At 41.2% G+C, this 25,806-nt stretch overlaps 1 protein-coding gene across 24 annotated transcripts in view; it reads left to right on the forward strand.

Moving 5' to 3' along the window:
* The first annotated feature begins 5,128 nt into the window (after window positions 1–5,128).
* MTMR3 (myotubularin related protein 3) overlaps window positions 5,129–25,806 on the forward strand; it is a 51,718-nt gene continuing 31,040 nt past the window's right edge. For 12 of the 24 annotated variants that reach the window (XR_015947432.1, XR_015947434.1, XR_015947433.1 and 9 more), the window contains exons 1-5: window positions 5,140–5,363; window positions 14,216–14,304; window positions 21,112–21,176; window positions 23,555–23,631; window positions 24,946–25,035. Coding sequence is in view for 20 of the 24 variants with exons in the window: in XM_035099150.3 (XP_034955041.2) it covers window positions 23,629–23,631; window positions 24,946–25,035 (93 nt within the window). In the remaining 4 variants the exon portion in view is untranslated. Of the gene's footprint in view, window positions 5,364–7,969; window positions 8,059–14,215; window positions 14,305–21,111; window positions 21,177–23,554; window positions 23,632–24,945; window positions 25,036–25,806 lie in introns of those variants that run through there. The other 12 variants (XR_015947435.1, XM_035099161.3, XM_035099157.3 and 9 more) reach the window with 3 other exon arrangements.

Below are 25,806 nucleotides of genomic sequence, written 5' to 3' on the forward strand. Positions count from 1 at the left end.
GTGTCCTGTCCAGTCAAAGCCTGGGATGAGTGCCTTGACATTGCCTGGAGGTTTGACAGATATATGTTGCTAATTGTCTTGGCTCTGTTTGAGCACCAAGAGAACCTTTTTGGCTCAGCCAGTGATAAGCCACAAAGCAGCATTCTCCCTTTCAAAGAATGCAGCGTGCAGGAAAAGATGCCAGAGTCTTCCCAGGAGATAGACGGTTTGAGGTTGGCTTTTAATTTATTTGTTCATGTCTCATGCAAACTGCAAAAAATTGAGATTGAGAGCGAGAGAGAAAAGTTTTCCAAAGTTTCTGGGTTCTTTAAATGTCAAACAAGTTCCCAGCTGACAACCTCACCATTTACAATTTTTAAAAACTGCTTTTCTGTATGTTTAGAAAGATTCTCTGTTCAAAGTTCTTTTCCACCAGCTCCTGCTACTCTCAGCTGCGGCCAAATGAACTTCCTTCTTGCATGGAAAGAAGGCTACTGTTGATTCGTCACACTTTTATTTATTTTTTTCCAGCAGAATACAAAAGGGTGTTTGCAGACTGAAGGTTGTGATGGTGGGTTGTTGTGGTTTTGCTGTTTGTATTTTCTTCTCACAAGTAGGTCAGAGAACCCGAAGCACAGGAATAAGTAATGTTATAAATCTAGGATATAAATTAGAGGTGGCGAACCTCAGGTCAAATGCAACTCCCCCCAGCCCGCCATGCTCCTCATTAGTTCTGCTCTGTGCAACCTCTGTTAGTTTTACCTGGCTGGAATGTGACCTTGATGGATGGGTTAATATGTTAATTTCAGTTTTTCCAAGTTTCTCCTTTTTCCAGTCTTATGTTCAGTTTCTCACAATTCCACACCAGTTTGTTTGTCATCATGATCACTATCCTTAAAATTCACCGGCACCGTAGTGCGAATATCTCCTTACAGTTTGTACTTTTGCCTAATATACACATTTGTGGAAAGTAATTTCCCCTAAAATAATGTGTTTTGAAACGTTATTTTTACTAACATATACATTTTTATGCATACTTTACCTCAGCATGTGCATTTTTGTAGACCTCACTGCAAAATTCATAGTACAGATTTGTGAAGAATGGCTGTGTTTCCATTCCAGTATTGTTTCAGAAAGTGCAAATTAGATAGGTTCACCTTTCGATGCAAACTGAATTGAATTTCTCCCCCATCCCTACTTTGTGTCCCCTCTGTGGGTTTTACCTAGCCTGAATGTGTCCCTGGACTGAAATAATAACTCCTGCTTGCTTGCCTTGGATGAAGGATGGAGAACTGTGAGTGCCTGGCCACACCCACCAATGATATGGCAGCTGCTGTCACTGTATTCTTTTGAGTGCTTGGTAAAAAAATTTGTTTAGGCAAGCCTGTCCAGACATGTAGAATGTTGGCATGTGTTTTAATCTGGTTTTCAGCTGATCGTTGATTTTAATTATTTGTTGAGGTTTTGAAATAGTCATTTTAAACTTTTCTAACCAATAATTTTATTGCTTTATTCTTTCTGTAAACTGCTCGGAGGTGTTTTTTTTTAACAGTCAAGCTATATGTACATTCTAAGAAATCAAATCTAAAGTATACAGTCCCTAGAAGGTTGCCTATGAGGGAATGTGTGCCTTGGGGTAAAAAAAGGTTCCCTACACCTGAACTATATCTTGTCCTATTCTCAGATGCATCTGGGAAGCCTATGAGCAGGGCATGAGAACAATGCCTCTCCACCATTTACGATCCTAAGACATACGGTACCTGTCTCTGACCTTGGAACTCCTTAGATGTGTAGCAGTGGTAGATCTTGTCACTTCCCTATGTGTGTTGCATGCTTAGAAAAATGTTATTCTTGCAATCCTCGAGTCGCCTTGCGCAAACAGGATTAGGCTCATGCTTTCCTTCCTGTTGCTTTTCTCTTTCAAGGGACTCCTTTTTTAATATTGTTCACCCCGTCAGAACAGATTATTTCATTATTCTTTTTATTTTACTGTTTGTTTTATGGTACTTTTCTGAACCAATGTTCCAAAAACAAAATTGTGCTCATAGCAACATAGGAAGCTACCTTATACTAAGTCAGGCGATTGATCCATCTAAGCCAGTATTGCCAAACACTGACAGGCAGCAGCTCTCATGGGATTCAAATGGGAGTGTTTCCCAGGCCTATCTGGAGACATCAAATCTGGGGTGTTTTGCATGCAGAGCCAACGCTGAGTGCCAGCTGTTCTTCAAGAAGCTGATAAATATGGTTTGATCTTCATTTTCCATTGCTTGTGAAAGACATCCAAAGCCTAGAACATATTCTACTGTACAGATTACAGTGAAGGTGGCATTTCCTGCTTCTTTTTAGATGTAACTTCCAAGGACAGTGCCCCTTTTTAAAAAGAGAAGGACTTGGGAACATGTGCAAAGAATAGCAGCCATTGTCTGTAATCTACCACTGACACAGATTCTTCCTTGCGCTGGTGTCATATTCCTGCACTTCTAGAATTGGAGTGGAACCAGTTTATGGAACTGCTCTAGTCTGAATCAGCCATCTACCGTAAATCTAACTTTTGCAGGTTTGTTCTGGCATCTTGGAATGCCTTTGACACATTCATCTTTGTTTCTTCCAGCAAGGTAGGACAAAGGATTTTGTTACAACTCTGTGTTGACGATAAAATCTATTTGCTCAAGGAATGTACTCCTTTGATTGCAGGAAGTGAGGTTTCTCAGGTTTAAAGGTCTATAAAACTAAAATGTCATTTTGTTAGGGTGGCCCAACTGCATTTTTTAAAAATCAAGTATTTAAATATCAGTTTTATTTTCTTACACGTATGGCAATAGAACCAATTGCATGATCTGATTCTCATTTTCCCCCGATTGGACCCCAACTTACATTGCTGCAAATAAAATCCTGGGAATGCAATCATCTGTGTCTGATGTATGAAGGCCAATATCATTATAATCTTCACAGCCACTTCTAGTCGTTATTCTTCATTATATGCAAATATGGAATTTTCGTTAAGTCTTGCATGCCATGCAAGTTCCGACCGCGGACCTGTTCACAGGTATGCCCTCCCAACATCTTGCTGGCACTCCTCACCCAACTGCATCTTTCACTTGAAACAATTGTCACACTTTGCCTAATTGTAGGGCTGGTCCTGTCACAAGTGCATATGTCATTGGCTTTTATTTTTCCTCATCTTTAATTACCGTACCCAGAGCATTCTGAAGTGCTATCATTCATGCAGGGGAGGAGAAACAAAGCCCAAAGTTGGTGATCACCAGCAAAGGTCCATTCTCCGTACCTGTTGCAACATTTGCCCTATTTTATAGCCATTTCCCTTTAAGCTAAAACAGATCATAAAGATATTTGCGAAAGTTCTGCTTTTTCAGCACTGCTGTGTATTTCCTCTGCTAAGCCTCCCACCACACTTCTGTTTTTGATAGTTGGGAAGTGAAATTGATAATGCTCCAACAAGGTATTCCCCAGATGTTTATTCTAGACTGTGAGAACTGATTGTAGCACAAAAATGGGAACCACCATACAGCTTGCCATACCTCTCTGGTGCAACTAGAAATCTCCCCTGGTCTTTAATCCAAGGCAACTAGGTTGACTTGGGTTCCTCTTTACCCAATTTCTGTCTTTTGTTGGAAAATAAACGTTATGCCCTTCCTTTTGTTCCGGCTTTTCGGTTTCAAGTGAGAATATCGTACGGCCTTGAGGACAATATTCTAACCTTTACAAATACATCTTCAAAGAAAACCCTCACCCAACAAAAATATTATTTTCCCCCAGGTTGTTAAATAACTGACATTCATATATTTTTTTCTGTGTATGTTTAATTTTAATTGTATTTTTTCTTTATTCTTGCATGCCATTGAATTGTTTTTAATTATATTTTAACTGTTTGATATGTATTAACTTTGCCGACAAAGGTCCGTATAGTTAAAGCTATGGTTTTCCCAGTAGTGATGTATGGAAGTGAGAGCTGGACCATAAAGAAGGCTGATCGCCGAAGAATTGATGCTTTTGAATTATGGTGCTGGAGGAGACTCCATGGACTGCTAGATCAAACCTATCCATTCTGAATGAAATCAGCCCCGAGTGCTCACTGGAAGGACAGATCCTGAAGCTGAGGCTCCAATACTTTGGCCACCTCATGTGAAGAGGTGGAAAAGACCATGATGTTGGGAAAGATCAAGGAGAAGGGGACGACAGAGGATGAGATGGTTGGACAGTGTTCTCGAAGCTACGAACATGAGTTTGACCAAACTGCAGGAGGTAGTGGAAGGTAGTGGAAGACAGGAGTGCCTGGCGTGCTATGGTACATGGGGTCACGAAGAGTCGGACACGACTAAACAACAACATGTATTAACTGTTTTTAATTCTGATTTTTAAATGGCTGGTAACCCCGTCTTTGCTGGTGAAGGGCGGGCAATAGATTTAATAATAATAATAATAATAATAATAATAATAATAATAATTAGAAAACTTTTATTGAATATATGGAAAATAACTGTGTACAGTTGAAAATGTTGGCAGCATTAAGATAAATTCAATGTGTAAATAAGTTATGATGGATGTGATAATGTTATACTGAATAGTATATTTTCTGTAAAATATGCAGGGATTTATGATATGTAAAATGAACCATGGAAAGAGAAGAATGGAAGTCACTGATATCTTAAGGATGTAAGAATGAGTGCTTTAAACTGCAAAACAGAAAATTTAATAAACATTATTATTATTATTAAAGGCACATATTCTTAAAGGCATTACATAATTATTGTTGCTGATTGGTTTTCTTTTGTCGGAATTCGCCTCATAATGAACGCTTCCCTCTGTGTCGCTGCGAAAGGAGCCTTCCCCTCAAGGCGTTGGGACGGGAAGAGAAGGAAAAGGGAACTTTTTAATTTCATTTTAGTCCGCGTGGAGAGGCAATAGTGGCCAGCTCCCTTCAGCCCTGAGCCGGGAAGCAAGAGAAGCAAAGCCGCCGCTGCCACTACCACCACCACCTCGGGAAGACGACGACGAGACGCGCCCCCGACCCGCCTCCCACCGTTTCCCCCTCAGGAGGAGCGTCGAGCCAGGAGGCCGCCCTCGCTCGCGCTCCTTCCCGCCCTCCATCGCTTTCCCCACCGGGCTCCTCCTCCTCCTTTCCCCCGCCCGCCCTTCGGTGTGTGGCCCCGGCCGCCATGTTGTTGTGGTTGTGAGGAGGGAGGCGGAGGCGCCGAGCCGCAGAGCCGAGGCGAAGGCGGCGGCAGAAGCAGCAGCGACGACGACGCCGAGGGGAAGCCGAGCGACCACCCCCCTCCGAGCCGCCGCCCCCGCCGCCGCGCCCCGTTGGGGGGTGGGGAGGAGGGACCCCCGCCATGGCCGGCCGCTGCCACCGCCGCTGGGTAAGGAGGAGGAGGAGGAAGAGAGGCAGCCGAGGAAGAGCAGCAGCAGCCCGAATGGGAAGGGAGAAGGACGGCTGAGGAGCGGGGCCCGGGCCTGGCGTCTTATTCCTCAGGCAGCTGCGGCCTGGCGTATTCCGGAGCAGGGCCTTTTTCTCGGGCCGGAGGGGGGCGAGAGAGAGGAGGCACTTTCCACCCTTCTGGGGTCTTCGTGTCCCCCCACCCACCCCAAGGCTTCAGGGCCGCCGCTTCTCTGGGATTCCTGCTTCTCTTCCCACTGCAACCTTTGTTTGTTTGTTTAAAGTCTCTGCCCTTGTCAAAGAGAAGAAGAGGCCGCTTTGCGTTCTGTGTCCTTCGTTGTTGTTGTTTTGTTGTTGTTTGTTCCTGCAAGGTTTTTCCTGTTAGCGTTGTCCTCTGTTATCGCCGGTGTGTCAGGGTTGCCCTCCCTGGGTAATAAGAAGCGTTGGTAAATAATAACGGAGGGCAGGGCTAATAGGGATACTTAATAATGAATGGTGGTGGTAAATAAATCGCCCTGCTGCTTGGTTATGTTAATATTAGAGTTGTTTAGAGCGCTTCTTCTTCTCACTGTCCTTTTTTTCTGGCGGGGGGGGGATACTGGTGGTCTTGGGACCTCTCAGTCTTATTACATCGTGTTATAGATAATATGTTGTATCCAGTGCTGCTCAGAATAAACCTACTGAGATTAATGGACCTAAATTAGTCGTGCCAATTTATTTTGATGAGTTTGCTCTGAGTTGGAGTTGGCATTGGATACAACCTTACATGTGTGTGTATGTGTATGTACTCTCTCATATGGTGATAACAGCCCTGTAAGGTAGGTCAGCGTTATTGTGAATGGGGGTGAGGCGGGTCATGGGAGAGAATAACTGCTAGCGTAAGGCCGCCTGATGAGTTTGTGGCCAAGGTGAAAACTGAATCTGGACTCTTCTGTCTCGCTTAGGAGCATGCAGCCTGCTCCTGTGCCTCTTTTTTATTCTGGAGTAAAGTCCCGCTGAATTCAGTAGGGCTTACCCCCACAAATAAGTGGGCAAATTTACTTGAAAGTAAGGCTTGCTGTATTCAGTGGGACGTAGTTTCAAGGAAGCGTACACGGCCCCCAAATTTTGGCCTCTTAACTCTTGCTCAACTGCATGGGACATTTGAGGAACATAAACATACATGTAAGTAAATAAAGAAATGCAAGGGGTGCACCCATGTTTTAGGCCTGAGACTAATTTGTTTGGCAGAAGATTGAGTTTGTTCATTCCCCCCCTTTCCTCCCATATGGTGTGTTTCTATTTTCCCCTTTTAACCCTAGAGCTGATATTTTGGTGTGTTTTTTTCTCACCTCCCTGTACATTGTCTCCCTACCCCCAGTTTAATGTTATCATCAGCACAAAGTCATCTTTGTTCTCCACAATAATTAATATCCAAAGTAACTCCCAATTTATGCTTCCATCCTTGCCCTCACCATGCAGATTAGACCACATTGAAAAGGGTGTACAGCAAATCCACCCATTTGTGTCTCTGTAATCTGCTATGAGTATGATTTGGTGATTGAAGCAGTGCTGTAAATGACCACTTGCCATGTTACCTGTGGCAAGTGTAAATTGCCTCTGGAGACTAGCAAAGGAGCATGACAAACGTTGGCTTTTAATATTGTGAAGACCATAAATGTCTAGACAAAAAGATGTGTGCCCTTACTGGTTTGGGTTAACTTTTGTAGATTTTGATCTGCAAGCTAAAGGATACTGGGGGAGCATTTAATCTCTTTTAAGTGATCTTTGGAATGTGCCCAGGTGAGACCTTTTAACTCTTACACACCTTGTGTATGCATGTGTGTAATGGATGAGTTTCGTGATATTTCCATTCATCCTCATTCTGCACAACTGTTTGCAAGGTTGCTGGTGCTACCCACTGCGCATAGGTGACTTTTGCATGCTCAGCATTGTGTGGTATATCTGCATATGAAAATTAAGACCATTGTGAGGAAGCCTGGGTTAATCACCTTCTTTCCCACCCCTGTATCCTTCACCTTTCCAAAGGACTACAACATCCCTTTATTGGTTCAGAGTTGGCTCTGTATTCAGATATAGAGGTTTATCTTTCTACTCCCCTGATGTATTAAACTAGGTTTTACCTAAAGTGGATAGCGACATAGAACTGAGAACATGGACTTTTATGTGGAAAGACTGGGTTTTACCACTGCAGGGGTGTGACTAGAAAGTCAGAATGGTGATTTCAGAATTACAGTATTGTTGTGTCATGGGACTCTGTTTTTACCTTTTCTGAGGTAAAAAGTTGTGTTGGAGGCCATGTTCCATTTGTGGTGTTCTGGATATGGGGTGTGGTGTGCCATGCTGAATTGGGTAGACATTGTTATGTGATTGCTTGCAGGTTTACAGGAGTCTTGACTTGAGTTTGGTTCTGGACTTGAAGCAGTTCTTTCATCTTGAAAGTAGGCAGTGATTGCTAATTTCAGGTTTTCTTGCATATAAATATACTGTTGCTGGAATTTGTTGTTTTTGAAGGCCATTTCATTCTATACTTTTTACTATAGGCTTCACAATCTCTTCCAGATCAGTCTGTCTAGCTGTAAAGAAGGATTTTTTTCAAAACCATTCACCACCGGCACAATCCTAACCATGTCTACTCAGAAGGAAGTTCTATTGCATTCAGTGGGGCTTACTTCCAAGTAAGTGCAACTAGGATTGCAGCCACAGATGTTTCCATATCTTTGCCTGGGAGCTGAAGACAATGGTCATGAGCAGGGGTCCCCAAACTAAGGCCCGGGGGCCGGATGCAGCCCAATCGCCTTCTAAATCCGGCCCACAGGCGGTCCGGGAATCAGCATGTTTTTACATGAGTAGAATGTGTCCTTTTATTTAAAATGCATCTCTGGGTTATTTGTGGGGCATAGAAATTCATTCATATATTTTTTTTTCAAAATATAGTCCGGCCCCCCACAAGGTCTGAGGGACAGTGGACCGGCCCCCTGCTGAAAAAGTTTGCTGACCCCTGGTCATGAGTGATTCAATTGTATAGTATTCCTAAGGCTGCAATCTTATGCACACTGACCAGAGTGTAAGCCTAATTCAACACAGTGACACTTCCAACTAAACAAGCATAGGATTGAGCTGCAGGCTTCAAGTTCAATGGAAATCTATCAATTAAGTAATGGGAATCCCTTGGAAATTCATCCTCAGGTCTAAGTGACCCGTGCCCTTTAAAACCTGTGTTATGCTGAGAAAACATGTGGGATAGAGAAGGCCCAGCTTTCCCTCCCTTGTCCAGTGTCCACCATGAGTGGAATGTGTATGTGAGGACGGGGTTGCTTGGCCTGGGCTGCCAGGAAGGTATTGGATATATCCACTGTGTAGGTGCATACTATTTAAATGTTCAACATTGCTTCCACATTATCTTATCTCTACTACTTATTGTGACATGATGAATGGTCACTGCTGCTTCCCTCCTCCTCCATCTGCTGCTTCATTAATCCAGAACTGGAATGTGTTCTATCAGTACTTTACCTATGGATACATGGAGGGATTTGAATATTTCAGACGTGTAGGTGAAATGGAACATCAGAGTGATGAAAAGTACTGAGTGTTGTATGGAAAGATTTCTCAAAGTTTCATGTGACAGAGGGCAGGTAGATATAGGAACATTGCCAGGTTTTGAAGGAGTAATGATATATGGCAACTCCCCTCCCTGTGCCTAGTGCCTTCTACTTGTTGTGGACTACAACTCTCATCATTCCCGATCATTGACCATGCAGGTTGGGACTGATGGGAGTTAGGGTCCAAAAAATCTGGAGGGCACAGAGTTGGGGAATGTTAATACAGTACTGTACTGTATATGAAATTTGAGGATTGCCTAGTGTGGAGTAAGTGCATACCAGTAGCTTCAGGTGGTTGGGTATTGCTTGGTTAGTAGAAGACTGAAGAATGGAACTGCAGTCTGCTGTGTCATTTTGTGTGTCAGCAAGCAAAGCATCTCCTAATGCATGTTGCCATGCTAAGCTGTGTATTGAGACTGTAAACTGCAAAGGTGTTAAGACAAGGGGGGGAGCTAAGATTAATGCAAAAGAGATACTTAATGTTCAAGGACAACATTGCAGGTGGTTGTTATGCATAAGGGAATAAATAATCAAGTATGAGGAAAGAAGGCTCTCTACCTTTGATACTTCAGGTAAATTTTACAGCTTGTTAAAGAATGATTCCAGCTGCTTTTAAAATGCTCGCACTAGGTGTGCTTAATGGATTTGACTAAAGTTTTAAATCCTCAAAAATTATGTTACTAAGTTTTGGATTTTCCCAGAACATGGGAAGTTGCGTTATGCAGAGTCTGTCTATTTCAGATGGGTTTCAGGGAGGAGTCTTTCCTGGTCCTAGTTGAAGATATTGGGGATTGAACCTGGGATCTTTCACATCCAAAGCATGTGGTCTGCTGAGCTGTGGCGCTGAGTAAATCCCATGAAGATGCTTTGCAGCTCACTGGCTATAAAATAGCAAACACTGTTGTTACAGGGAAGATTTGCCACTTGGCTTTTTGTAAAATGTTTAGGGCTTTAGGCAGGTTTTAGCAGTATCTGTTGCTTGAGATGGCTAGTAGTAGTCGGTTTGTGCATACCTGAAGCAGAACCTTGTGTAGGCACACAAAATTTATTTTCCAGAAAAATATCCTATAGAAAACACAGGAAGTAAAACCAACAGAAGTAAAACCAACCAGCCAACCAACCAACCTGTATGCATAACTTGTACAAGGTGGCATGCTGTATGCCATGGGTAGGCAAAGTGGAACCCTGCAGATGTTTTGGACTACAACTCGCACCCCTTATCATTGGATTTGCTGCTGGGAGCTGTAGTCCAAAACATCTGCAGGGTACCATATTGGCTAGCTGTGTTGTATGCCATACAGTGTGGCATATCACCTGCCACCAGGGTTCCTCACTGAAGCAATCTTTCCTTCAGTTTATTTGCACAAACCTGAGGCTGTTAGCTTGGATCCCAGAATAACTTGGGGTTGCCAACACACAAGGGAGGGAAAGGGAGCCTTCTCTGCCCAGGCTCCAATGTGCACTTCTTATTTATTTATTCATTTATGACTCGCTTCCCATGAAACATCCTAACATCCTACACAATTTCAAATTTAATACAAATTGGGATAAAAATCCCCCCTTAAAAGTCTTGTTGAAAAATGAAGATCTGAAAAGACAGTAATAAGACTGCTCCTTTCTGACATGTAATGGGAGGGAGCTCCAAAGGGTAGATGCTGCCATACTAAATTCCTGATTTCTACTTTGTATAGAACAGACCCTGTGATGAGATGATATTTGCAAGAGGCCCTCTCTTCCAGAGTGCAATGATCAGTTGGATATGTAAGGGTGATAAAATCTTGACTCAAGTAATCTGCAGTATTTTAGGGTTCTTGTTAACTTCCTCCTTCCCATATTGTATAAAAACTGTTCCTTTGCATGCCGGATCATGGTTTGAGTCAACTGGTTTATGACCCAGAGTGTGAGCTTCCAGGCAAACCATTGTTTGTAGCTGTGTTTCCTTTCATTTCCAGTACACTAAGCACTTCACAAGTTGATTCCTGTCTATGGAAGCAGTGGTGTGGTTGTGTAACTATGGTTTGTCAGTTCAGATATCATGCCCATCATTCATTCATTATGTGTGATGCCAGAATTGAACCCTATGCTGAACTTTGAAAATAAGTTTCTCCTGTAAGAGAGAGTTTTGCTTCTTGTATGGCTGATATACACATACTGACTAGAGAAGCCTTTCTCAAACTTGAGTCCCCAGATGTTGAACTACAACTCTCATCATTCCTAGCCAGCATGGCCAGTGGTCAAGGATGATGGGAGTTGTAGTTCAAGAACATCTGGGAACCCAAGGTTGAGAAAGGCTAGACTAGAGTATTGTGTTTCAGGTCAGTTATCATAAGGGGAAAAGAAAGATGAGACTCATTGCTTCATTCTCTTTCCTTGGTGATTCTTGGTCCATAAGCAAATCACATCCTGGGTAGGATATTTTTATTAGGGATATGATATTTTATTAGGGATGTGATGAAGTAATCAAATCTCAAGAAGGTCTTTTAAGGAGTGCAGAATCCTAGGCAAACATTATAGCTAAGGTGTTCCTCATAGAGGAGGACATGCTTCTGGCTGATTTGAACCCTTTAAAATTTGTGGATGTGACTTTACACCCAGGAGCACAGCATATAATTCTCACTGTTCTGTAAAGTGCTTGTCTGTGCATTGTGACATCATCTGATTTAAAATGGGAAGAGAGAAGCTGTTATTCCAAATTCCGTTTTCAGAGTCTGGGAATAATAGCCTCAACTGGTATTTGCACATGTATTTTCCTGCTTGTACAAGCCAGGCAAGTAGGCTTTATATGTCACATCATATTTTTAAAGACTTGAGATCTCAGGAATCTCCACTTAGAGTGGGAAACAATTCTGCGTGGAACCCTGGAGAGCCACTGTTAGTCTGAGTAGAGTAGACAGTATTGAGTTTGGTGGACTAGTAGTCTTAGGTTTAAGGCAAGTGGTTCCTGCCTTCTGTTACCTGCCCTATGCATGGCAAGTGGAAGCTATAGTGTTGACCAGGAGATCATGTCTAATTACCTGGGAGGGGAATAAAAATGCTATAAAAATGTAATGGGTTAAAGTATATTTTCTTTACTCCCAATTCAGTCCTTCACTCTCATTTTTCTTGCATTCAGCATGGTTGTTTGTTTAAAATAAACAATCAAGCAAATTTAGAGGCACACTAACAATTTAAACATTTGCCAAAAGATTACACCCAGAAACAAAAAAATGAGTTACATCATAGTACCATCTGAAATGTGAAGCATGAGCCCTGTCTGAAAAGGCCCTGTAGATTTACCTGCAGCTTAAGGCCTCTGCTGCTGCCAGCTGCCTGCATACCATTCCCTTTTTGCAAGCTTACTCTTGGGGGTAAGGATAGCAACAGAGAGGGCTTGTGGCTTTGAAGACCTCAGACGTGATGTTGAGGGAATGCTTATTGCTGCCAGGAAGCATTGGAAATGCAATTTCTATTATTTTGTAATGTAGTGAACGCTCTACATTTGACACTGGAAGCATCAGGAACTAAATTTCCCATGTTTCCTTGTGTCAGACTGGGAGGTGTCCCTGCTGTCGTTGTCATCTCCATGCAAGAGTAAGTATGAGGAAGGGGCTGGAAGGGCTGCTTTGATGGCACTGAATCTAACCTCCTAGGTCTTTGGCAGGGACTTGGAGTGGGGGGAAATGCTTGAACTTTCTGTTCCAAAGTTTCCCATTGCAACTGTGCAAGATCTCTTAACTGGCTGAAGGCAAATGCAGTGGATATCTTAAAAAAGGAAGGGTCCATGGGATTGTGTGCTTCCTAGAGATAACTAATAAGCTTGGCAAGTAGAACAAAAAAGCAGCTTAAGCTTATAAACAAGCTGAGCCAGTTCCTAGCAATCTAAAGTTTTGAAGAGCATTTTTATAAAGAGCAAACAGTGTCACCTTAGTTCAGCTTCCTCTGTTGGTATGGTGAATGGTTTAACTGAGAATAACACACTAGATTGAAAGCATTCATACACCTATTTGATGACATTCATGCGACTTATAAATTGGAGAAATATATTAGAGCATTAGGTTGGGCTGTTGGAGAACTTCGCTAATAATAATAATTGTTGGTGTACAAGAAGATTTGGCTGGGATCTGCTTAGTCAGTTCTAGTCACTTTTATTAGTCACCTAGATGAAGGGTGTGACATAGGCCTGGCTTTCACTGTGGTGGTTAGCTTGTCTCTGGATGTGGCACTTCAGAAAGGTGCGGCTCACGTAATGAAATGCTGCTCCATATACGGTATATATAATAGATAATATCCTTGCACATTGAAAACTAGGGAGACTGGTTCTAGCCTTAGCCTAGCCTTCTCTCCCATTTCCTAGTTTTCTGTGCAGAGTGGGTATTTTGTATGGAGAAGCATTCCATTACGTGTGCCCATACCTGCGGTCTAAAACAGGACAGCTCACGTTCAGGTCAACCACCTCAGTAGAAACAAGACCTAAGAAGGACTGATTTAGAATTCAAAGTTTATATTGGCCAGTTAAAGCACTTGCTTGGAAACCAAAGACAAATGCCAAGTTGTTACTGACCTCAAAATAGAGGAATTTATAAACTGGTGGAATTGGTGGGTAGCACTTTTTTTGGGGGTGGGGTAGAAACGAATCTACAACATGACAGTGACAACAGAAAATGCAAATTCAGTTTTGAGGTGCAATAACAAATATGGCATGCCAGATTAAATTGTGTACCTTCCTTTAAAGGTCAGCACCAACAAGTAGTTATTGGGAATGAATTTCTCTTCTCCTCCCCTTGCTCCCAGCTAATGTGCCACAAACAACTTACTTTGTAATGCCTTATCAGGTGGAACAGTAACAATTATGAGGGCTAGTAATTTTGGGTTATTTGCAAAGCTTTTATAAATGGAACCCCTTCTTCCTTTGGCACTAGGACTGTCACTAGTCCCATAATGAAACTTCTAATATGCAAATATATTGTCTGATTTGTGGGAAGGGCATACCTATTTCTTGTTTCTGTGCTTGTCTTTGATTTGTAACCCTCCACCAGCTACATTTCATGCTGGAAGAGGAGTACTCTTTTAGTTCATCATAATTTTTTTTAAATGGTCTGCCTTGTTTGCTCTAAACATAAATGTCATGTGAAGTGAACTTTCTCTGATCTAGTCTACTGCTTCAAGTAATATATGTTGTAACTTAATTTCTTAATTAAACTTAATTTTAACTTAAGTAACTTAATTTTCTGTTATGTTTCTGATAAATTAATAGATAAAAGGAACCAATTACCTTGACTTAAAAAAGAACATTGAGGATGCTGAAGGGATCTAGAAGACATATGAAGAAAGGCTGAAGGAACTGTGAGTTTAGCTCAAAAAGGATTTTTCTACCTTTGTGGGGACTTGTTTGCGAGGCTGTTATAATGTTGACTGTTGTCAAATACATATCCAAAAACTACAGAAAAGCTGTTTAAATTTTGCACTGAAGATTAGCTAAGAAGCAGTGGGTTTAAACTACTGGAATCTAGACTGAAAACGGAGGGGGGAGTTTTACAGCAGTAACAGCAAGATGATAATAGGCTTTGGTCAACTGCATACGTTTTGTCTTACAAGTTACTGGTCTCTTTCTACTTGTTGATGTTGACATGAGCCGTGGCAGAAAACAAAAGTGTGGTTCTTCCAAGGGCACTAATAACTGCAACAGTATTCCCTTGTACTTAATCAATTTTAAGAAGTGCTTTCATTGGTGAGAAATGAGAATTTCAGCACCTGTGTGTTTACTGCAAAAATTCCAGAACTTTTTAAAGTCAGCAGAGTCGGAGTTACATTCTGCAGCCTCCTGGAGAACACCTAAGTTGGGAGGGAACCAAAGAATGAAGTACTGTATAAAGTATTTTTGGAACAAAAGTGAAATTTACCCATAGCACATTTAAACTGAATGATGAATTCACTGTTACAGTTCTATAAGCTATACTTGTTCAAAATGGAAAATTGAGTGTTTTTAGTATTTCATTGTCCTGCATATTTCTATTGTATTATTTGTGCAACTGCTTCCAGGTTGCATAAGTAAAACTGATAGATACAGGTTTGTTTATAATAAATCTGTGAATTGTGAATTCATTTTCATACATTTCACAGATTTATTACAAGCAAACTTGTATCTATCGGTTTTACTTATGCAACCTGGAAGCAGTTGCACAAATAATACCAGATAATAATAATAATAAATATGTGAATTGTGAAGTCAGTTTTGATTCATATCAATTTAATGCCACCACAGTAATATAAAATTTTGTCCACTCACTAAATAAATTGTTTACAATTTGTAATACAGTTTTGTTTGCTCAGAATGTCAGGGGCTGTTACCTAGCTCTACCCATTCCTATTAAGTCCTTAACTTGAGCGTAATAAGGGACAGCCCTTCGGCGATTCTGTTCCTGGAACTGGCACCCACCCTACCATCGTGTGTGGAATCACTGGTTTTCATTCTCATGCTTGCAAAAAGATCTCACAATCTTGATAATCTATACCAGCTCCCTTAACTCGGGGTTTTAAAATCTCTTGTCCCAGCTTGGGACGGGGGAACATAATTTGATTCCCTGAAAAACTGATATGTTAGTATCTAGGACTTTGAAATACTGATTCATCATTTAAAAGGGCTAGTGCTGAAAAAGCTGGTATGGTTTCTAGGAATTTGAAATATCTTTCTCTTCCTCCATCATGTTCACTCTTGCCCTTAGCATTGCTGTTGCATTCTTTTTTGAAGAATGGTATGCTGGTTTACAGTCTTTTTAAAAAGTGGCGCATGAGGAAAAGGGGGGAAACTTAGGAGATATCAGGTACATCCTTGGTTTCTTCGGTGGACTGGGGGTTGTTAACACAAGAAGTGAAAGGCAGGGTGTCCAGATTGATGGCCATGTCCCCTCTCACAATTTAGGAAGTCTCATAAAGGACACAAGAAGTGCTCCTTTAGTAGCAGCAGATCATCTTAATCTAGAGGGAGAAATTCCTCTAGGTCTCAGTCCCCAGCACTGCAGCTCTGTGCTTGAAGAAGAGTGTTACTATACTTAGGAAACATGTCTCTTAGTGCAGTGATGGGCAACCTCTTGAGCTTGGTGTGTCAAAATTCGCCCAAAAACCAAGCATAACTCGGGTGGTGTGTCACTTCGAGAAAAAACCATAATTTCGCGATATTTATAGTTTAAATAACAAAAAGGTATAATTGTAATATATAACTGTATTTAATAAACCAAAAACTAATTATTTAACCAAACCAAACCAAAACCCCCTTATTTTTCACAAAGTGCCCAGAGTTGTTGAGCTTTTTTTGGGGAGCTGCTGACCAAAGTTTTGGAGGTTTTTTGGGTGCATGCAAAAGTTGCTTTGCCTTTGGGGGGGGTGCCCCAAAGCTGCTGCGCTTTTTTGGGGGGGGAAAGAGAACAGAAATAAATGACAAATAATACCTTTGCTGGAACTAACACGCAGCACCGACATAATCTGCCAAAGCACCAAAAAAATGAGCACAGAACGGGTTAAAAAACTAACGCTGTTACACCCAATCATAGTCTGCCAAAGCGCCAGGGGAAAAAACAGCACAGAAAGGGTTAAAAAACCAATCTCTGGCTACCAGCAACAACAACAAAAAAGGATCCTGGTTTTAACAGCGGAGACAAGCTGTAGGAGGAGCGGGAGAACAAACGGAGGAAAACCAACAACAACAGCGCGAATGGGCCGATGGGGCGTGTGCCAGCAGTGAGGGCTCTGCGTGTCACACATGTCATAGGTTTGCCATCACTGTCTTAGTGTGTCTGTAGACTACTACTCCATGTTCAGAGAACAATCTCTTCCATGAATGGCAGGGGAGTGGGGGGGGGTAGTCTTAACATGTGATAATAGAACCATTTCTTACTGCAGCTCTGCTGGTATTCTGCCAGAAGCTGCTGTTTGTCCAGTGGGGCTGGCTCAGAAGCTAACACTAGAACACAGGGGAGCAAAGTATACATAATTTGGACAATTTAGTTAGGATAGTTGCATTTTCAAGGGACCAGTGGAGGCAAGATGAGAGTTTTTCCCCAAATGAAATTTTATTGAGAAACTCTACAGTTTACTATTTACGTAACTGTGAAGACAGCTCTGTTTAGGGTAGGTTTTAATGTTTAATAGACTATTGTATTTTAATATTTTGTTGGAGGCCGCCCAGAGTGGCTGGGGAAACCCAGCCAGGTGGGTGGGGTATAAATAAATTATTATTATTATTATTATTATTATTATTATTAGACTGATGGGAGAAGCTAATGTTGCAGTGAGATTGTGTGGTGAATTGCTTCAGATACTGAGGAAAAAGGAAGAGGAAGTTGCAGTGAGAATTCAAAAGCTGGCAGGAGGAGTAGAAGAAAGATAGAGGGAGAATGAGAGAGAGAGAGCATTTGCAATAATACTCTGGAACACGGGAAGGAGGAATCGGGGTTCAGAGGTGCCAGAATGGGCATCAAGCTGAGAGCTCCAATGTCTTCATTAAGCCAATGTCTGCCTGCCAGCAGAACTAAATAAAAATGTACTTCAAGGACTGTGGAAAGACACTCAGGAAAGGGGATTCTAGAGACTCACTGAGTTCAGGGTTTGTGAAGCCATTTAGCCTCTGTAAAGACTCACAAAAGGAACAGCTGATCATGGACTGATTGCTTGACGGAAACAGTGAAGCATCTGAACCTACAGTGTTGTGTACTGCACTTCTTAGAAAAGCCACTTCCCCCTCTTCTCGCCACTTCGTCTTATCTCACACAAACATGAACATCTTGCTGCTGATAAGTAAAGAGTTGATCTATCCCAGAAAAAGTGATGCGTGTATATATGGCCTCTCCATCTCTCTTGTGATTAGCTTATAGTTTCGCTTCTATAGATCAGTGCCCTGCAATTATCAATTTGAAATCTGGTCACTACTAGAGGCAGTAATTTAGGAGGGGATATTCCTGCTGAGCTCTGAGAAGTTACGTTGGGGAATATAGTGCATGGAGAAAAAGTTCATATTGCTAGCAATGGGTCCTGTTAGGTGCCCGCGATTCCTTAGCCTGGCTAGATACAGAGTTACCTAATTACAAAACTGCAGGTTTAAAACTGTTATCTGTCACATCAAAAGAAATAATGATATGCTTTTGTTGAATACAATTATTGAGTTATAACTGCGGACCAAATTTTGTTTCCCAAGAGTCCATGGCAACATTTTACGTTGCACCTATATTACTAGATGCATGAAATCCAGTTGAATTGTTGCCAATCGAGAGACTGTTAAATAGGAAGAGGAAGGCTGTAGTTTCAATTTATGGTGGAATCAATACATATTGCATGCAAGTTTGTAAGGAAATAGCACATTTGGTGGGAATTCTTCTATCGTCACTGTTGTTAATACTCCCGGTAACAGGAATTTGCTGTGAACAGGGGTATTATATTCTGGTTGGGTGCTCATGATCAAATTATGCTCTTTGTCTGTATGCAGTGAACCTTTCTTCTTTATTATACAAGCTCCCACAGAAAGATAATGTACCTTTTCATTTTGGAAGGATCATGCTGCCCCCTCCCCATGTTTAATTTTCTTTTGTTAAGCAAACATTTATTGAGATCTAATGATTTTCCCACTACTGAATTATTGTAGGCTTTGGTTTATGGATTAAAGTTTTGAATATAGATCGCTCTTCTGTACAGGACATCTCATTCTCGGGCATGATGTCAGACTTCAATGTCTGCCAAGTAGGAACTTACTCATGCTTCAAAAAAAACTGTTACCCCGCTGGAAGTATTTAGTGAAAGCCACACAGGCTGCAGTGATGGAAAGTACAAATCTGCCACAATGGCATTTTATCCTCCACAAGTAAGGAGGAATAGAAATGCTTTGTATAAGTTCAAACAAAGAAGGGATGGTGAAAGTTTGAAAGCTGGAATATTTGCTTGTGTGCAAGTTTGAAAATATGAATATATGTAGCTTTCTTAATACTGAGTCTGATTATTGGTCCATGGACCCCAGTATTGTCTAATATTTTGTTGGAAGCCACCTAGAGTGGCTGGGGAAACCCAGCCAGATGGGCGGGGTGTGTGTGTGTAATAATTTTATTTTATTGGAAATCTTTACTTGTTAAATCTGGGACCTGCTACATCAGGGTGGTTCCCCCCAGATGATGATGTGCTCTAACTCCCAGCATCCCTGCCTAGCCAGGAATCAGAGTTGATGGGAGTTGTAGCCCAGCAACATCTTGGGGGTGGGGACACACAGGCTTCCCATCCCTTTCCTACATTCTAAGCATGTGCTCTACCACTAAGCTAAGGCCTAGTACATGAATCATAAGTAAGACATTCATGGCTATTTTAAAAGTCCATCAGGATGGCTGAGGGGGCATGGGAGATTTATTATTATTATTATTATTATTATTATTATTATTATTATTATTATCATTATCATTATCATTATCATCCTGCCTTTTTCCCTCGCAGGGATGCAAGGCGACTTAAGTCTAAACTAGGAGAACGTGTTATCAGTGGAAGCTGTCTTAAGAATGTTCTGTTTTTCAGCATGTCATCATCACATGCATCCCTGTTTGCTTGAGATATCACTTAAGAGCTTGTGACAAACATAGAGCGCAATGCTATGTATATTTTCTGAGAATCTAGCCTTGCAAGGGTTCCTCTCAAGGAAGCATGCACAGGGTTGCAGCTTTTGAAGAGTAGCTTGAACAGTTTGTCATATTTGTAAGCAAGTGGTGCTTAAATTAGTTTTTCACGTGAGAATTAAAAGGCAGGTGTTTTGAGAAATTAACCGGATTGGGGAAACTGAGCTGGGTCTGGTTGCCAATATCCACAGTGTACGTGGTACTAAATATACATCCTGCAAAACTGATTTCAAATAATTGTTAGTGCATGTGTTCGTTTTCTATACCTTTGTATACAAAGTGTTGTGTAATATTTATTGTATTAGGCATCATCATGTGGAACAAGCCACTGACATTTCAGTGCTCAGGAAGTGAGCCTAATGGCCTGTTCAGACAGTTTCCTTTTTTTTCTTTCCCCACCTGATGGAGTTTTTACCAGTCCTGTTTTTGTTTTCTCCTCTTGTGGGGAAGAAAAGTTGGAACTTACAAACAAGTGTGTGGGTGAAGAAATGACTGCAGAAGCAACAGCTCTGGGGAATGTATTGGTCGGCCCTTTTAAATGAAAGTCTTGCTCCATGACCACAACTATCTCCACCCAGACCACGTCTAGTCTCTCCCTTCCTTGTTTTTAGCAAAATATGTTTTCAGGATTTTGTATCAACCCTTGTGAAATGGATATATTGGAAAGGAGGAGGAGGTGCACTCGGGCTTTGGTGCCTAGTTACAGCTCTGTGACCTGCTGAATTACTGCCTGTTGTGCAGATCCGAAGGGTTTTAAATAGCAGTCAAGTCAAGACAATCTAACCTTACCTGAAAGGGAGTGCTGTACAAATTGTGTAATCTTTCCATCATTAGAACAAAGGTTTCAGACTAGCTAAGACAGTAGGTTTTAGTGGATCGTTTTAGTGGCAGGATGGCTCACAGGTGGAAACATAGAAGGAAAGTTTTGGGATTAGGAATGGATTGTACTGGACAATGTTTCTGCTGTATATATGATGCCTAATTATTCTGGGGTGGGTGTGTATGAATGAAGCAAATTATCAAACTGGTTTGAGAGGACTTTGCCCTGAAAGGGGTCATATAAGTACAATCAGTAAAAAATAATAATAAATGATATCATTGGATTTTGAGTAAGCACTTGAAATCTACCTTTCGTTCTGTATTTCAAGCTCAGCTGAGATCATGGCTAGCTACCCCCAACTTCCAAAATTATTAATTATCCCTTTATGCAATCGTTCTTGCTTCCTGGAGATAAAGTAGTGAGCTCCAAACGGGTACAAGCTACTGAAAAATACATTTTAGTGCATGGACATCTTGAAAGCATTGATAAGATTAGAAGAATGAATGAACTGGAGGGTTAGAAATAACAGTTTACCTTTACTGCTTAAATGCTATTTTGGGATGAAGGCTGTTCATTGCTAGTATTTATATTTTGCTGTGGCTAGTTAAGCAGGCTTCTGAGGTGGCATACACCAAATAACCATGAATTCAGTTTGATTACAGCATGGCCTTTCGTTCTTTCTGCTTTCAGTTTGAAGTAACAGAACACTGAACCAACGCCTGGAATTTTTGGAAGGAATATTCTGGTACTAGCTGGTAAGTTAATAGATGGTTAGTAAAAAATGAAGCTTTAGCATCTCAACTTACTGTGTTGAACCTTCTGGTAGTCCGCATCTGCAGAATGTGAATGTATGGGGAAGGGCCACACCTCAGTGGTAGAGCACATGCTTTGCATGTACAAGGCCTGTAATTCAGTCCCTGGCATCTCCAGGTATGACTGGGAAAGAACCCAGCCTTAAACCCTGGCAAGCTACTGCCAGTTGATTAGCAAAAGATAGAAGGGTGTGCCCCCATTTGTGGCATATTTCTGTGCACAATTGGAGGTATTCCATATGGTCACGAAGGCAGAAATAGGGAGTAGCAGTTTGTTCTGATTCATCTGGTGGAATCCTTGTTATGGAGCTATTCATTTCGCTTTTCAGTTGAGCCAGCTATGTAGACCAAAAAGCTTTCCACTCTTACCTGCTTCAGCCTGTAGCCTCTACTCCATTCAGTCTCCAGTTAGGAAAGACTGACATGGGCTTTATATGTGAAGCTGTTATGATTCTGCCCCCAATACTTTGTTCTGTATTGTCTTGGATTATGTCATGAAGTATGGATAGGCATTAGGTGAACATGACAGCATTGTCTGTGGTAATATTTCAGTTGCGGGCATACTTGCCATGAACGTACGTGTGTGTGTGTGTGTGTGTGTGTGTGTGTGTGTGTGTGATGCACCATACAATGTGAATGGAATATCACAGGTGTGGGCAGGGTTAACCCCACCTTCTGCACAACAAACAGCTTCAGCAGTGCATGAACTGCATGCTATGTTGGAGAGGCAACCAAGCCATACCAGTCTCTGCAGTCCTCAAAAGTTCTTTGCTACTCAGTAAGAATCAGAGTGCCTTTAGGACAGCCATGTTGCCAAATAGATGCTAGTAGAAAGCTGCCAAAAGGCTTCATAAATGAGTTATTATTGAATTTATCGGACTGCCTTTCCCATTTCCATCTCACCTTGCCCACTGCATTCTCTATGTCCCATCTTTGGGGAAGGATTGTTTGACTGGGATGAGAGTGAGGGCCTTCTCAGTCCACTCAAACTATTCAACACATTGCCCCAAGAAGTCAGGGTGACACACACACACACACACACACACACACACACACACACACGTTAGAGTTGAAGTTGTTGAATACTTATTTATTTTTAAGGGCAGGCTTTGCCTTGATGAAGCAGTTTGCTTTATTGGTTCTGCCTTTTGCTATTGTACTGTATTATACAGTATTTGTGTTTTGTCTTGGTGTTGTAGTTTTTATTGTGAAGCTGTGAGCTTGCTTGTTGTAAGCTGCATTGTTTAAAAAAAATACAAATATTTGCAAGCTCCAGTTATTAGGCAGCTCAGCAGTGTTTTTAGTTAAATTATCTTCCTAGTACAGTTTAGTTATACCAATCAATCAAATGATTATTAAAGTCAACAAACCATTAAAGAAGGTATAAAAAATGAAATATGAAATCTCAGCCTCTTAGTGGCCAAGGTATCCCCCCCCCCCAAAAAAAAACACATATTATGGCCATTAACCCAGGCTCTGAATTTGTTGCACAGAAAGCTGGCATAAAATGTTCCTGTAACAGACAATAAACTCATTATTAGACTTCTTTCCAGAACATTTCTTATAACTCAGTATTATAATGGCTTTCTAACTTTTTAGTTAGACCAGCATAAGGCATAATAGGGAGAGTATTGTAAGCAGCCCTGATTCATTTGAGGGCTTAGTTAGGATATCGGCCTTCTAAATAAATAAAGTTAGAACTTTGAGAGGCTTATAGGGCTTCTCGGAAGGCTGTATTTCATAGTGATATTCCAGGTAGTTGAACATATTGCAGATCTCCGCGCTAATAGGCTAAATGGCAGCCCAGAGAATTGCTTGTCTTTGTACCTTTCTTGAGGTTCCCTGTTAACAGTGACGTTAAAAGTGAATTCATAATCATGGCAGGTGAGCTTGGTTAATAAATAGAACAGCCAGAATCCAAAGAGCTACTTTTGATGTGCCTCAGGAGTTAAGTGCACCCTGCAGGACTTGTTTCTACTTTTGTTCTTTGAATGGCAGATTCCAGTACCATTTTTTCAGACTCTTCAGAGCTTCAGAAATGGTTTGCTTTGCAGCATGGACATCTGTTATAATGCAAGTTCAAATCAGTCTTTTAAAGAAACCCAGCAACCAATAATTCAGAACAAATTTGAGTGAGTCAGATATGCTTTGAAAAAATCAAATGGTGTTAATTAAAAGCCTTTGCCTATATTTTGTCATATGAACTCTGTTTTCTTACATCTGTACTTGAGTTTTTTTAGAATCCAAGTGAATATCTGTTACTTATTTACTAATAGTAAATGTGTTGTCCTGTTTGCTCACTTTCTAATTTTGTCTTTCAGATTGTTACATGATATACAGCGCTACAGACAATTGAAAGCAGGGACAAGGCTCTGCCTATTAACCCGACTCTGTCATGGTAAGCATACAAATTCTGTTAAGCTTAATCAGGACAAGGCAGGTTGAAGCATGAGAAAGTAGGGTGTGACCCTTGGATGTATACAGTAGGCTGTACTACACTTGGGGATTATATTTCATTCAAAGGACAGAGCTGTTTGAAATGAGCAAGGATTGGTACGGCTCATTTCTGCCCTGTTGAGTACATAATAAATAGCTGCCAGGTTCCAACAAAGCACCAGAGTTAGGGATTCAAATTACTTACAGTATTACTAACTTTTTCTTTCTGTTCCTGGAGAAGGAAAGTGGCTTTGATGTCCCACCCCTTCAGGGTTTTAGATGTCTAAATCACATCCTTCAGCACAGTTAATACACAATTTTTGGCACCTTGTGCACCATAATTTAACTCTGTATTTAATATTCATGGGGCATAAATTCAATTTGTCATCACTTTGAAACTAATCTGGAGTTCCATGCACTTAGATTACATTTCTGGGCGTCTGACCAGTCCAGGTGTCAAATACAAGGCTGATCTGCTTTCTCAAAATGGCATCTAAAATAAAGGGGGGGGAAATAAAAAGAGTTGCATTCTTTCATATGTTTATCATGAAGTGAAAAAGATGTGTAAAATATATGTTTTGATACTGTTCCAAGTGAGTTTACAATTAGTTACAGTTGTCAATTATTTAATATTTTTTTTAAGAACCACAAGTTTTCTGAAGTACGTAGTGCTGAGATTTCTCAGTGAGTCAGTACCATTAAGCGGGGGAGGGAAGAAAGGGAAGTTTCTTTTGAGTTTTTATTTGTTTTAGTCTATCGTTGTTTTAACTTGTTGTTTTAAATCATTGTTGTAAACTTTCCTTGTGATGATGTTATTGTTTTATCTTTTTTGTAAGTTGCTTTCAGGTTTTTTTCTACAACCAAGTGGTGCATAAATTGTATTTAATTTTTTTTTGTTTATTATTTATTTAAAATTTCAAGGCATTCCAGACCTGAGTGATACCTCTGCAGGCAGCAGGTAGAGGGTGCGCTGCTCAGTTCCTGTCTTTTGAGTCAGTTGAGAACAGGGAACTGTTCTCTCCACATTTGTGTGGGCACCAAGAGGCCAGCAAGCTAAAGTCCTGTGTGCGCCTGTCAAAAAGGTGGTCGGTTGTTTAAGCCTAAAGGGATGGTGACAAATTTAAAATTAGAGGCTTGTAATAGCAAAGCATTTCATTGGTGCATTGCAGTGATTCCCCACAACCCAACCCACCCCCAAAAAACTCAGTCAGTGAAAAGATTTAGTATGTATGGGTGTATAACTGTTGAAATAAACTGCATGATCTGTTTTTTTCAGGATGAAGAGACTCAACACAGCCTTGAATGCATCCAAGCTAATCAGATCTTCCCCAGAAAGCAGCTGATCCGTGAGGATGAGAATCTCCAGGTAGTCACCCGACTCTCCTTTGCCCTCACAGCAGTGACACATGGGCAGATCTGATGGTTCTTTTTCTAGCCAAGATCAGACACTTGATTATCTTAACTCATGGGACTCTTAATTCAAACCCTGTTGCTGCACTTGTGAGCTTGATTGCAAAAGTTATTTAACTGTGTGTTTCTTAGTTGGAAGTTTTCCTGTAAACCCATCTATGCTGTCTGCAGCATGTCTCTGAATGCCACTTGCTGATGAACGATAGACAGGGAGGGCTCCTGTGCTCATGTCCTGCTTGTGGGCTTCCCACAGGCATATTACCTGACCATTGTGGGAAGCAGTCTGCTGGATTCGATAGGCTTTTGGTCTGATCCGTCAGGGCTCTTATGTCCTCACTAGGCTTAATCACTTACTTTCAAAAGACCTTCTCTTCCTTCCCTTCATCTTGTTAGAATTAATTACTCAGCTATACAGTATATATTAAAACATTGGACTTCTTTGTGTCACACTTTCCTTTCCTCTGTGTCAATTCTTCTACAATTGTTTATAATACAGGAAAACTTCCTGCTTTCTGAAGTAGCTCCAAAGGTTTTATTTCTGTCCATTGGTTATACAGTTGTACCTTGGTTTTCGAACAGAATGCGTTTCGGAAGTCTTGTTTGAATTCCAAAACCAAGGCACAGCTTCCGATTGGCTGCAGGAGTATCCTGCAGCCAATTGGAAGCTGCGGAAGTTGCGCTGGACGTTCGGCTTCTGAGGCAAAGTTCGCAAGCTGGAACAGCTACT

This window comes from Zootoca vivipara, chromosome 16 (assembly GCF_965207765.1).
Source record: "Zootoca vivipara chromosome 16, rZooViv2.hap1.1, whole genome shotgun sequence".
Classification (NCBI taxonomy): domain Eukaryota; kingdom Metazoa; phylum Chordata; class Lepidosauria; order Squamata; family Lacertidae; genus Zootoca; species Zootoca vivipara.